The sequence below is a fragment of the Pelobates fuscus genome, chromosome 4 (genome assembly GCF_036172605.1).
Source record: "Pelobates fuscus isolate aPelFus1 chromosome 4, aPelFus1.pri, whole genome shotgun sequence".
Lineage (NCBI taxonomy): Eukaryota > Metazoa > Chordata > Amphibia > Anura > Pelobatidae > Pelobates > Pelobates fuscus.
Genome location: NC_086320.1, coordinates 374,705,301 through 374,718,064, shown reverse-complemented (window position 1 = coordinate 374,718,064; position 12,764 = coordinate 374,705,301). Strand labels below are relative to the sequence as shown.

The 12,764-nt window shown below is 39.2% G+C and overlaps 1 protein-coding gene across 1 annotated transcript in view; it reads right to left on the bottom strand.

Moving 5' to 3' along the window:
- Positions 1 to 12,531, bottom strand: part of LOC134609201 (vasoactive intestinal polypeptide receptor-like) — a 199,478-nt gene extending 186,947 nt beyond the window's left edge. Inside the window, exon 1 of the mRNA XM_063452743.1 lies at positions 12,080 to 12,531. Within this exon, the coding sequence (XP_063308813.1) occupies positions 12,080 to 12,136 (57 nt within the window). The 5' untranslated portion in view covers positions 12,137 to 12,531. The remainder of the gene's footprint in view (positions 1 to 12,079) is intronic.
- Between the last annotated feature and the right edge of the window lie 233 nt (positions 12,532 to 12,764).

Below are 12,764 nucleotides of genomic sequence, written 5' to 3'. Positions count from 1 at the left end.
TGTATCTTATTTACACAGACTGATTTCTAAACACATTTATTGTAATGAAAAGACACATTACTGGGAGTATTATTGCTGTGGAGTTCTGTTATACACTCAGACACATTACTGGGAGTATTATTGCTGTGGAGCTCTGTTATACACTCAGACACATTACTGGGAGTATTATTGCTGTGGAGCTCTGTTATACACTCAGACACATTACTGGGAGTATTATTGCTGTGGAGCTCTGTTATACACTCAGACACATTACTGGGAGTATTATTGCTGTGGAGCTCTGTTATACACTCATACACATTGCTGGGAGTATTATTGCTGTGGAGCTCTTTTATACACTCAGACACATTGCTGGGAGCATTATTGCTGTGGAGCTCTGTTATACACTCAGACACATTACTGGGAGTATTATTGCTGTGGAGCTCTGTTATACACTCAGACATATTACTGGGAGTATTATTGCTGTGGAGCTCTGTTATACACTCAGACACATTACTGGGAGTATTATTGCTGTGGAGCTCTGTTATACACTCAGACACATTACTGGGAGTATTATTGCTGTGGAGCTCTGTTATACACCCAGACACATTACTGGGAGTATTATTGCTGTGGAGCTCTGTTATACACTCAGACACATTACTGGGAGTATTATTGCTGTGGAGCTCTGTTATACACTAAGACACATTACTGGGAGTATTATTGCTGTGGAGCTCTGTTATACACTCAGACACATTGCTGGGAGTATTATTGCTGTGGAGCTCCGTTATACACTCAGACACATTACTGGGAGTATTATTGCTGTGGAGCTCTGTTATACACTCAGACACATTACTGGGAGTATTATTGCTGTGGAGATCTGTTGTACACTCAGACACACCAACAATATGGAGCTCCTAGAAAAACATTAGGAGAGAACAGAGGGACAGAGGGATTTGGCCCAAAATAGGGACTGTCCCCAATAAATAGGGACACTTGGCAGGTGTGCAATCAGAGGGTTGCTGAAACACTATTGTATATGCAGAAATTCCTTGCTATGGTTCTGCACAGCCACAAGCCCCTTTAATAATGCTCTCATGTACCCAAGTAGGACAACACAGAAACAAAAACACACAAAAAAAATAATCAGGGAACAACTTTAACCTAACGTAGACGAAACAAAGTATGCCACCTTACCATTGATTAAACCACTTCCTATTCACTTTAATAAGAACCCACAGCTCTCAGAGAGCTAGACAGACAGTCTTCCGGTAGCTGAATGCGGTCCACGTGAATCCAAAGTACATTTATCTGAATCAAAACAGAAAGTCTCGCATACATTATTTAACCAGTTTAAAGCATACCTGTCATTTTGGAAGTTGTTTTTTATAAAATGATAAATTCTCCCCATGACCAGTTTTTTATAATAATTATGTTTCATTAAATGTGCAAAAATGGGAAAATGTTCACCTTTTGCTTTTTGTGGCAGCCTATCATTGCCCCCAGGGTTGGAGCAGCTGGCTACACCTCATTTTCGGGGAGGCAAATGAGGGGCTAGGCACAAGGCATCAAAAGACGCATAACTGGGAGCTATCACACACTTTTTATACCATAACCAGCTCTCTAACATCCTGCAAACTCTTCCATTTACACAAGTTGCCATCTTCTCATGTGATGGTTTATTTCAATGTGCACGTACAAAAAGATTATTATTATTGGCATTTATATAGTGCCAACAGATTCCGTAGCGATTTACAATATTATAAGAGGGGGGATTTAACTATAAATAGGACAATTACAAGAAAACTTACTGGAACGATAGGTTGAAGATGACCCTGCTCAAAAGAGCTTACATTCTATAGGAGGTGGAGTGGAAAGCACAATAGAACAGGAAATAGCAATCAAATAAGGTGGGAGTGAAGCAGAGCTGGAGGAGAGATTAGAGTGCTGCCGTTTAGGAGAGAGCAAGAGACAGGTATGATTGATGACTAGGGGAGAGTCTGATGGCGGTAGGCAGGCTATTCCATAGGATGGGAGCTGCCCATGAGAAGTCCTGCAAGCATGAGTTGGCCTTAAGAGTGGGAGCAGTGGACTGGAGTAGGTCATGGGCAGAGTGGAGAGACAGTGAAGGGGCATAACTATGAATCAGCGAAGAGATATAGGAGGGGCTAGAATTGGTCAGTGCTTTATAGGTATGGGTTAGCACTTTGAATTGACTCATATAGGATACAGGAAGCCAATGTAAGGACTGACAGAGGGGTGAGGTGTGAGAGGACCAACTGGAGAGGAAAATAAGTCTGGTAGCAGCATTCATTACAGACTGTAGCGGGGCAATGTGGCTTTTGGGAAGACCAATTAGGAGAGGGTTACATAATCTATTACTAGAGCGTGGACAAGCTAATTAGTAGCATCTTGCATAAGAAAGCAGTGGATGTGGGCTATGTTTTTCAATGGAATCTACAGGATTCAAGATACTCCCTGACATTGTCCATCCCAGTGCGCCTTATATAGAGACACTTTTTTGTATTATAATGGATGTGTCTAATGTACCATAAGCACTATAAAGTGGCTTAGGTTGTTATGGAGTCTGGAGTGTCCCTTTGAACTTTGTGTCTTTCTTTTTAATATTATTCATTTAATTGCACATATCAAATAAAATCTGTGTCCAAAGTGTTTTGTTTTGAAAAGAAGCAAAAAAGGGAGAAGTCACCAAAGGAATGATCCTACAGATTCAACTGGTTTCCATGGTGACTGCCCTACTTTTAGCACTTTGCATCATTTCTTGAGAAACCCTACCCAATAGTCTTCCCAAATGCTCATGTTACCATGGTGATGCAACCACTGTGCACAGAAGCAGCTGAAACTGGTACAGTGTTGCAGATGTAGGTGCATGGGTGCATGTTGCCAGGGCAACCATAGAAACATACAGCAGCATTAAATATATTTCACCTTGAATTCTCGTATAGTGAAAGTTTTAAGTTAAAGGACCACTATAGTGCCAGGAAAACATACTCGTTTTCCTAGCACTATAGTGTCCTGAGGGTGCCCCCACCCTCAGGGACCCCCTCGCGCCGTGTTGGATGGAGAGGAAGGGGTTAAACTTACCTCTTATTCCAGCGCCGGGCGGGGAGCTCTCCTCCTCCTCTTCGGCTGAATGCGCATGTGCGGCAAGCGCCGCGCGCGCATTCAGCCAGTCTCATAGGAAAGCATTATCAATGCTTTCCTATGGACGCTGGCGTCTTCTCACTGTGATTTTCAGCACGGAAGCGCCTCTTGCGGCTGTCAATGAGACAGCCACTAGAGGCTGGATTAACCCATTTATAAACATAGCAGTTTCTCTGAAACTGCTATGTTTTAAAAAAAAAAAAGGGCTAATCCTAGATGGACCTGGCACCCAGACCACTTCATTAAGCTGAAGTGGTCTGGGTGCCTATAGTGGTCCTTTAAAACAGTCCTGTTGGAATATATGCATCAACTATTGTCAAAGTATATCATGCTAACCAATTTGACTTTCCCATGATGCACTGGTACATTTAAACTGTCTCTGGTTCCATGTTTTGTGAGTTTATCAATGTTGCTTCCTGTTTGGCAATAATGACACAGCCTAATCAATTATTGATACTACGCTACTTAATATGCTTGAATAGTTAAAAGAACACTATATTGTCAGGAACACAAACATGTATTCCTGACCCTATAGTTGTAAAAGCACATTTTATGTGGCTGGCCCCCTTGCCTACCATTAAGAATGTGTTTAAAATTACCGCACCTTCCGCGCCGTTCTTTTTTTACGACTGACTCCACCAAAGCATTGAACGGCTATTGCGAAAGTGCAGAAAAACATTGTGCTGCGCAAATCTGTATCTCCTCATAGAGATGCATTGAATCAATGCAGAGGGTGGAAATGCTGAATATCAGTACTGCACATTGTGCAGCACTGAGACAGGAAGCACCTCTAGTGGCAGTCACCCAGATAACTACTAGAGGTTACTAGGAAGCAATGTAAATACTGCCTTTTCTTTGAAAAGGCAGTGTTTACATTAAAAAGCCTGCAGGGACAGGCTATAGACACCAGAACAACTACATTAAGCTGTTTACTATAAATTAAGCTGTAGTTGTTCTGGTGACCATAGTGTCCCTTTAATTGATTTTGGAAACCAGTACTGTGATGAAATGTGATATTTTTCCCATCTTAACCTTTAACACAATTTTGAGCTATAAGTATTTACAGCACACAGATAAACTCTGTTAATGATATAATCATTAGGCATTCCTAAAATCAGTAACGTCTTGTAGTATTAAACGTATGAAGTAATAACTCCAGAACACCTGCATATATTCCCTGTCATTTTTACGCCAGTCTCAATTTTCTTGTTCTATATAATGTGTTTGCTAACTACTTTATTACCAGATGCTACTTATTGCATTTATTCACTAAAGGTTGAGATCCACCGTCTCTGCGGCAAGCTTTTCCAATGTCTAAATGAGAAAAAGCTTAGGTAAGTATTCACTAGAGGCAAGCTGGTTGTAAAGTCCCTTGTTGTAAATGACAGACGCTGCTCAGGTACTTTAGTTGGGTATCTCATGAAATGTAACAGATGTTTTACTAAAATGTAGCAAGTAAGCCCCTTTCTAAGCTCTGACTTGCGCTGAACAAACAGTAAAAAAAAATATGAAATAATAAATTAATGCACTGAGGGTCTCCACAGGACGCGTGCTAAAACAGAGGGCAGCTGTACAGTTACTTCCCCATCTCTCCACTATGAGACGCAGAAGATAAACTGGTAAAACGTGACTCCTGATGAATGTAATGACTCCTTACCCTCCTTGAGGTGTGTGAGTTAATGATAAAGTTTGAGTGGATTCTCTGGACACATTTTTATCCAAAAGGGAGCCCCATTGTGCCTACTTACATTCACTTACCACAAACGTTAAAACAAGAGTTTATTTTGAGGAATGATGCCCAGCTTGCTGGTCACTCACCTAATCTCTGTGTTTTTTGATAGGGATATAGTGCTGAGTGCCAACTTCCTCGTATGACTACCTCCAGACTGACAGGTGGTCCAGAGGATCCCCCATCCGATAGACAATTATCGGTAAAAGATAGAGGGAGAAAATTATTATTACTATTTAACCCCACTCCAAAGGGCTTATTGAGAGGTGAAGAAGGCCTTGCTAAAATGAGCTTACAATCTATGAAGATTTCAGGTAGGTGGCTTGTCCGGGAACACTCACTGGTGAAGGAGGTCGGACCGGGATTTGAACCTAAAGCAATTTAACCAAAATGAGGTGTGGGAATCTAAGCGGGCATATTTCGAGTGTGCTTTATTCTTTTTCTTTAGTGGACAGACACCAACAAGATGAAAAACAGCTGACAAAGCATTGCGGTAGTTGTATTTTTTTCACCCTTTGGTCATTATTGAATGAACCTATAAAGGATTGGCATTCTTTGCCAGAGGTAGGCAACCTTCAACACTCCAGACGTTATGGACTATATTTCCCAGAAAGTTCTTACATAATTAATACTGGCAAAGCATAAGTGGAGATATAGTCCACAACATATGGAATACTCAATTTATATCCCTAGTCTATGCCATGATAACAGTTTGGCATTTAGAGACTGTACCCTGTTATGAGATGTTCCGCTCATGCTAGCAAATGGTCTACAATGGCCAGATTGTGATGCTAGCCTACACTGTCACCAGCGTTCTGTTTAAAGGAATACCCTAAACGCATAAAGCACTTCTTAGGCTAACTAAAATGCTTTTTGTGTGAAAAGTGGGTTATCTTTTTTAATTTTACATAAAGTGAAGATTTCCACAGAAATTGGCACTTTTAGAACTTAACCTTGTTACACCCACCCCGGCTGTCAGTCAAACAACAGGTTCTGTTACTTCCTGGTTTCTTTGCTCAGTGAAGCTAAACTCAAGAGGCAGCAAATGTCTGTGATTGGACAGCCACATAAAGTCTGGGCGGGGGTAGATCTGTAGAACGCTCAAACCAAGATTTCATATAACCCCAAAGAAAACATTCATAACAAATCGCATGCATGTTTTCTTTGGGGGTTATCTCTACAAATGTATTTATTTAAAAGCGCAAGTAACATTTTCTTTTCTTTGGTTTTTACTATATATTGGGGCTGATGTGTGTTGTAGTCCTTGCTGCTTAAGCGCAGGACTTCTCTTTTTGTATTTGTATTTACTTTGTATCACACAGCCTGGTTACAATGCTGCTACCCATCCCATGTGTTCCCTATTAAGGGTTAATAAGTAAAGGGGTGTATATAAAAAATACCCCTTTCTGTCTCATTAGAGATATCTTTGCCAGAAGCTCAAGGAAGCAGGCTGAAGGGTCAGTGTTAGGACCCGCTTAGGGGGGGACTGCCTTGACGTTGGCAGGCGGGCATCCCTCCAATGGCCATTGGAGCAACTAAATGACCTCCATTTGTCTAAATATACATAGGGATTAAGGAAAAAGCGCAAGTAACATTTTCTTTTCTTTGGTTTTTACTATATATTGGGGCTGATGTGTGTTGTAGTCCTTGCTGCTTAAGCGCAGGACTTCTCTTTTTGTATTTGTATTTACTTTGTATCACACAGCCTGGTTACAATGCTGCTACCCATCCCATGTGTTCCCTATTAAGGGTTAATAAGTAAAGGGGTGTATATAAAAAATACCCCTTTCTGTCTCATTAGAGATATCTTTGCCAGAAGCTCAAGGAAGCAGGCTGAAGGGTCAGTGTTAGGACCCGCTTAGGGGAGGTCTGCCTTGACGTTGGCAGGCGGGCATCCCTCCAATGGCCATTGGAGCAACTAAATGACCTCCATTTGTCTAAATATACATAGGGATTAAGGAAAAAGCGCAAGTAACATTTTCTTTTCTTTGGTTTTTACTATATATTGGGGCTGATGTGTGTTGTAGTCCTTGCTGCTTAAGTGCAGGACTTCTCTTTTTGTATTTGTATTTACTTTGTATCACACAGCCTGGTTACAATGCTGCTACCCATCCCATGTGTTCCCTATTAAGGGTTAATAAGTAAAGGGGTGTATATAAAAAATACCCCTTTCTGTCTCATTAGAGATATCTTTGCCAGAAGCTCAAGGAAGCAGGCTAGAAATATACATAGGGATTAAGGAAAAAGCGCAAGTAACATTTTCTTTTCTTTGGTTAAATGTATTTATTTATTTAATGTAATGTGTTCCTTTAAATGGGTTAACGCTTTTCTTGTACCACAAACAGTTTTTCTTTTATAAATTTCTTTGCATTTGCTAACTAAAATTTGAATTGTGAAGATTACTCTGCAATCAGACAGCTAAATTACAAAACAATTCAGTTTGTTTTACAAGCTTGGCTATTTTGGATTACAGTTGAATGACTAACCCCAAATCTTAAACTTTTATTTGGAACGTAATCTTTTTAAAGTCATTATACGTGACCATTATAGAGACATTAAACAATTGTCCAAAGGAGCCATAATCTGTTTACCCAACCAAGTCTAGAAATGGAAAATCCTTTCTTTAGATTTGTATAGAAAATATATTTTTACATGTAATTATGGGCCTGATTGCGTTCTCATGCCATTGAGTTACTTAGATGTTTTGATTCTTTTTTCTACACCCTAATATATACAGAGATAATTACTACAGGATATATATATTTTTTTTAAATCACCATATGATCTTGGCAATCGCACAGCATTCTTCACTCGCATTCCACTTTGTAGGTTTGCAGTGTGAATGTTTTATAAATATATACGTTAAGCAGCGCAGCCTGTAAAACAGCATGTGACAGCCATTCAGCAATGAAAAGCGAAGTTAGCGTATTATTGCACAACTTTACAACAGCTTGAAAACTGTGTACATTTACCAAGTGACCTTGTGTTCTCCTACAAATTGATTTATTTAATATATATGTATTTTGCATCACAGTTTTTTTTAACACTGAGCTGACTTCTGCTAAATAAGCCCAAGGTGGACATTCGTGACGTAGTGAAGACATCAGCTGAGTTAAACGTTCTCTGTGACGGGAACAGAAGAAATGTAAACATACTCAACAGTGTTTTCTAAATGGATACGGCAAATCACATATCACACTGCAAGAGCCCCGGAGAGGTGGTTGGGTTAAAGCAAGCACGCTACAATTACAGTTATTTATATAGCACCAACATATTCCGCAGTGCAGTACAATATAAAACAAAACAAACATTTGATTCTAACAAAAAAAGGTCTGACATATGAAAACACCATAAGCAGAATAGTGTTATTGTAGTGGTTATGGTGCCATCATTCTATCAATGATGCACCCAGTACTTGCAGCCCATTATTGATGTACAAGGTTGGCCAGCGTTCGACTTTAAACACAATAATCGACTCTAGTGGTTATGGTATGGTTATGGTATGGTTAAGGAGAAGCATCTCTTCCTAGGATTTTAATAGTATGTTTACTTTACTATGTTTAACAAATATTATATGTGCAGTGTGAAAAATAAATGTAAATATTGAAATCAATAAGTCTTTACCCAGCAACTGGGCGCCTGCATCTTAGCTCCCTGTCAGTCATTGTTATAAACTCTGTCCTCTACACCTGGCAGTCAGCATAGAGAGAGCATACAGAGAGGGGGAGAAATGAAACAATGTTTTCATCTTGCCTCTTCATTTGCAATGTTTGATCTGGTTGTGCCTTGTCTGAACTGATGATAATGTTGTTTGTTAAATCTTTCAATTTAACCCCTTAAGGACCAAACTTCTGGAATAAAAGGGAATCATGACATGTCACAGATGTCATGTGTCCTTTAGTGGTTAAACAAGACATCTCATGAAAAAAAGGTTAACACAAGTTATGGGTGATTTATTTTCTGTGTTAAATTCAATAATACAAATTCCTGAGAAATCACAGAGATTCCTTTAATGAAATTAATTTACGAGGATAACCCATTAACATTTGTCCCATCTGCTCCTCTTACCTATCCCAATGTCCCATTTTTTTTTCTTGGAGTTCAGAAAAATTTATGTATGAGTGGATTATAGAGCTCGAAAATATTAAAACTGACATTAATGTGTCTTTAAATTCCAATAAATATAGAAATAATGAAGTCTCTGTAAATACAATATGTTGTCATTTTTCTAAAAGTCATGTTTAATGGCAAACAACTCTGTTCCACCTATTGGTCCCACCTCCAGTTACACCCATTATGTAAAAGTGCCCCTCTTTGGCCATTAGCCATACTCGGAGATGTACCTTGGCTAGATGTTCTCGACAGTTAAAATATTTAGTTATATGATAATTATAATTACTATAAGAATCATATTTTTATATGTCAAGCAGGGGAAATATGTAGAGATTGTAGCCGCATTAGTCCAGTGATGTAGATTTATCTGTTTTTTACATATATATATATATAAATAAACGGGGTTCTTGACCTAGCACAAACGCATACCTCATACATTACACCGTTTAATAAAAATTCAGTATTCCTGCAAAAACAATGCCATACATCAGACCATTAACCACAAGAGCTTACATTCTAAATAAATGGGACATAGTACTTTCATGCACGAAGGTACTAATTGGACGTGATTAGCATAAGAGTTGGGAATGTACAACCACGAAACCTTAAAATACATAGAAACATACATGATCAACACAGATAAGAGGTCACGCTAGCACAAGCCATTGTGCGGCCATCGAGGCATGTCAGGTACATTCACAACCAATTCATTTCTGCCCCTGCCTGTAACTGACGTAACCATGGAAGCATATAAATAAATGGAATATTGACATTAGTATAACTCAGCTGTGACTTCGGAGCAATGAATAAAGGCAATAAATTTATTATGCTGGGCAATACAAGCATTGGGTGACGTTTGTCTTTCAGCTTAGTCATGGACAACAAAAAATATATATTGCCTTCCTAGAAAAGATCTAATCACCCAGTAAGCAGAGGTGCCTCGTTCATTCTGTCCCCAATTCATATCTTTATTGGTGTGTTGGCGGATTGGGCTGCACACACAGACCTGATAAGGTGCACAGCTTCTGCTGGACAGCAGGCTCAAAATAGATAAACTTGTCATCAGGCTTCATGTAGAGCGAAAGGAAAATATTCACAAATGCACAGGGGAGATACCACACACGCACACACACACACCTGCAGAGACACAAATACACTCTCTAGTAAACATATACATTCAGCACACAACACAAACAAACAGGAAATACACTTACAAACATGTTTATGCGATGACACATAAGTCTAACACAGACAAATACACATACACTATAGACACAAATATACACACGGACATTCATACACACTATACAAACAGAGACTCTCATACACACACACACACACATATTCGTTCTCTAACATACCATACACAATTTAACTATTTTACATAAGAGTTGGATGGAGAGTAGACTTCACAACATTGCATGGTCACCAGAACGTTAAGGGTTAACAATTGCAACAATGTTACAAAGCAAGATAGCAGACCATTTGTTAAGTAGTAAATATTTTCAGAAACTTTTTTTTAGCAATAAAAATGGCAGGATCCAAGACACCTCTTAATTTCCAGGGTCATGTAATAATGATGCCAGTTATTTACCTACATAAGTGTTTTATAACTGGTGTGTATATACCAATGAAGCCAAGGATGGCTAGGGCTGCACTCACCTGCACATGCCTACGTTATAAGGTGCTGCTGGGGCCAATTTATACAACTTTCAAAATACACAATCCAGCGCACTCGCTTATTCACTTAACAGTGATTTAAAGTCTCCCAGATTGTAATAATATTATATAAAAAACATCTCACCAGGCAAAAACTAAAATATATATTTATATATTCTTACTGTGTCAGCATGGTCTTTATAAACTAATCTACCACTTCAGACAGATATCTTATACATTCCCATGTTACCCTTTTAGTGTCTAGGGACATTGATGCCTGTCTTCTGGCACTGAAAGAGTTAACACATTTATATCAGGCTATACATCTCTCTGGAAGCCTGGGCTATCGGAATATTTGTTTGTGCTTATGTGAGTCTTTAATGGACACTGTATCTCTACTAGATGCCAAGACATTGAGGGGTTTGGTATAGAGCAATTCCTATAGGGGGTGTTGGGGCAATGTGGGACTTAACTTTACTAGTGGTAATTGACTGGGAATAGATTGGAAATACTACAGTTAACCCAGAAACAGCTGGAATAGAAAGTTAGTAGCATATGGAATATGTCATCAGTATATTACTATCCCACCAATCAGTCATTCATTCTCCCACCATATAGAGATCTACCTGTGAATACTACACTCATCACCAACACTGAAACAGAAACATTTGGTGCCATGCATTGAACTACAAAAATAAACAAGCACACAAAGAAATATCAAGCACATCTAAAGAGAACACGTGGTGAATCGGGTAGATGTGGTATACCAAACATTATAGGTAACACAAATTCTACTGTAACCATCAAACGTCCAAAATCACTGAGGAAAAAAAAAAAAATGCAGAGTCCATTTATTTAACGCTTTAACTGCAGGAATGCAGCAAAGTCAGCCAACCTGGCAGCTGAAGGGTTAAATGATCTAAACGGGATAAAACATAAACTAAGATTTAATAATATATAGTCTTTTCACCTGTGGAAAATTCTGAGGTTATATTCGCATTTTTCTAAACTCCCAATTTTTTACATAAAGTATCCGGTATTCAGAATATATAATATAATATAATATAATATAATATAATATAATATAATATAATATAATATAATATAATATAATATAATATAATATAATATAATACAATACAATATAATATAATATAATATAATATAATACAATATAATATAATACCTCCGGACGTTTGGGAATACAGTGATATATTTGCCCCATGAAATAACGGAGGATAATTTAAATAAAAAGCTTATTTGAAGCTACATGATGGGATTTCACCTCCTTCCAAACCTACATGTTCTGTTTTGGTACTGAATGGGTTAAAAAGAGAGTTACATTGTATCAACTATTATAGAATGTTACACTAACAAGCACAAACAAGCGACCCCATTACCCCTCTAAGAGCACAACAGTTATCCCCAGTGAGTACTCACAGAGCAGATGGCAGTGGACAGAAGCCACCAGTGGATACATTGTTTCACTGATCCCATGGTACTTTGACTTCACTCTGCTCCTCAATGGGTTTTAGGATCTGTCAGCTGTCAGGTCGCTTTTAATAGTCAGCAGGTGCCAAGATATCCCAAGGTAGGTGTCACATAGAGATTCCAGGTAGAATGTGGCAAACCGTGCACAGGTAGCAAAGGATCCCAGGCTGCCCTGCACACAGACAGGTATATCCTGCACACAGACAGCTACAGTGCACACAGACAGCTACACTGCACACAGACAGGTATATCCTGCACACACACAGCTACACTGCACACAGACAGGTATATCCTGCACACAGACAGCTAAACTGCACACAGACAGGTATATCCTGCACACAGACAGGTATATCCTGCACACAGACAGCTACACTGCACACAGACAGGTATACTGCACACAGACAGCTACACTGCAGTAATATCCTGCACAGGTAAGTTGCCCACAGACAGGTAAGTTGCACACAGAGCGGTATATCCTCACACTCAGCCTTCCTGCCCTCACACTCAGCCTGCCTGTCTTCACTCACTCAGGTCTATCCTCACTCTGGCTGCTTTGGCCATTGCTCTGCACTTTCATTAAGAAAGTCTAACATGCACAGCAGCAGACCCAGCCTTGCAGTTTGCAGCCTATCAC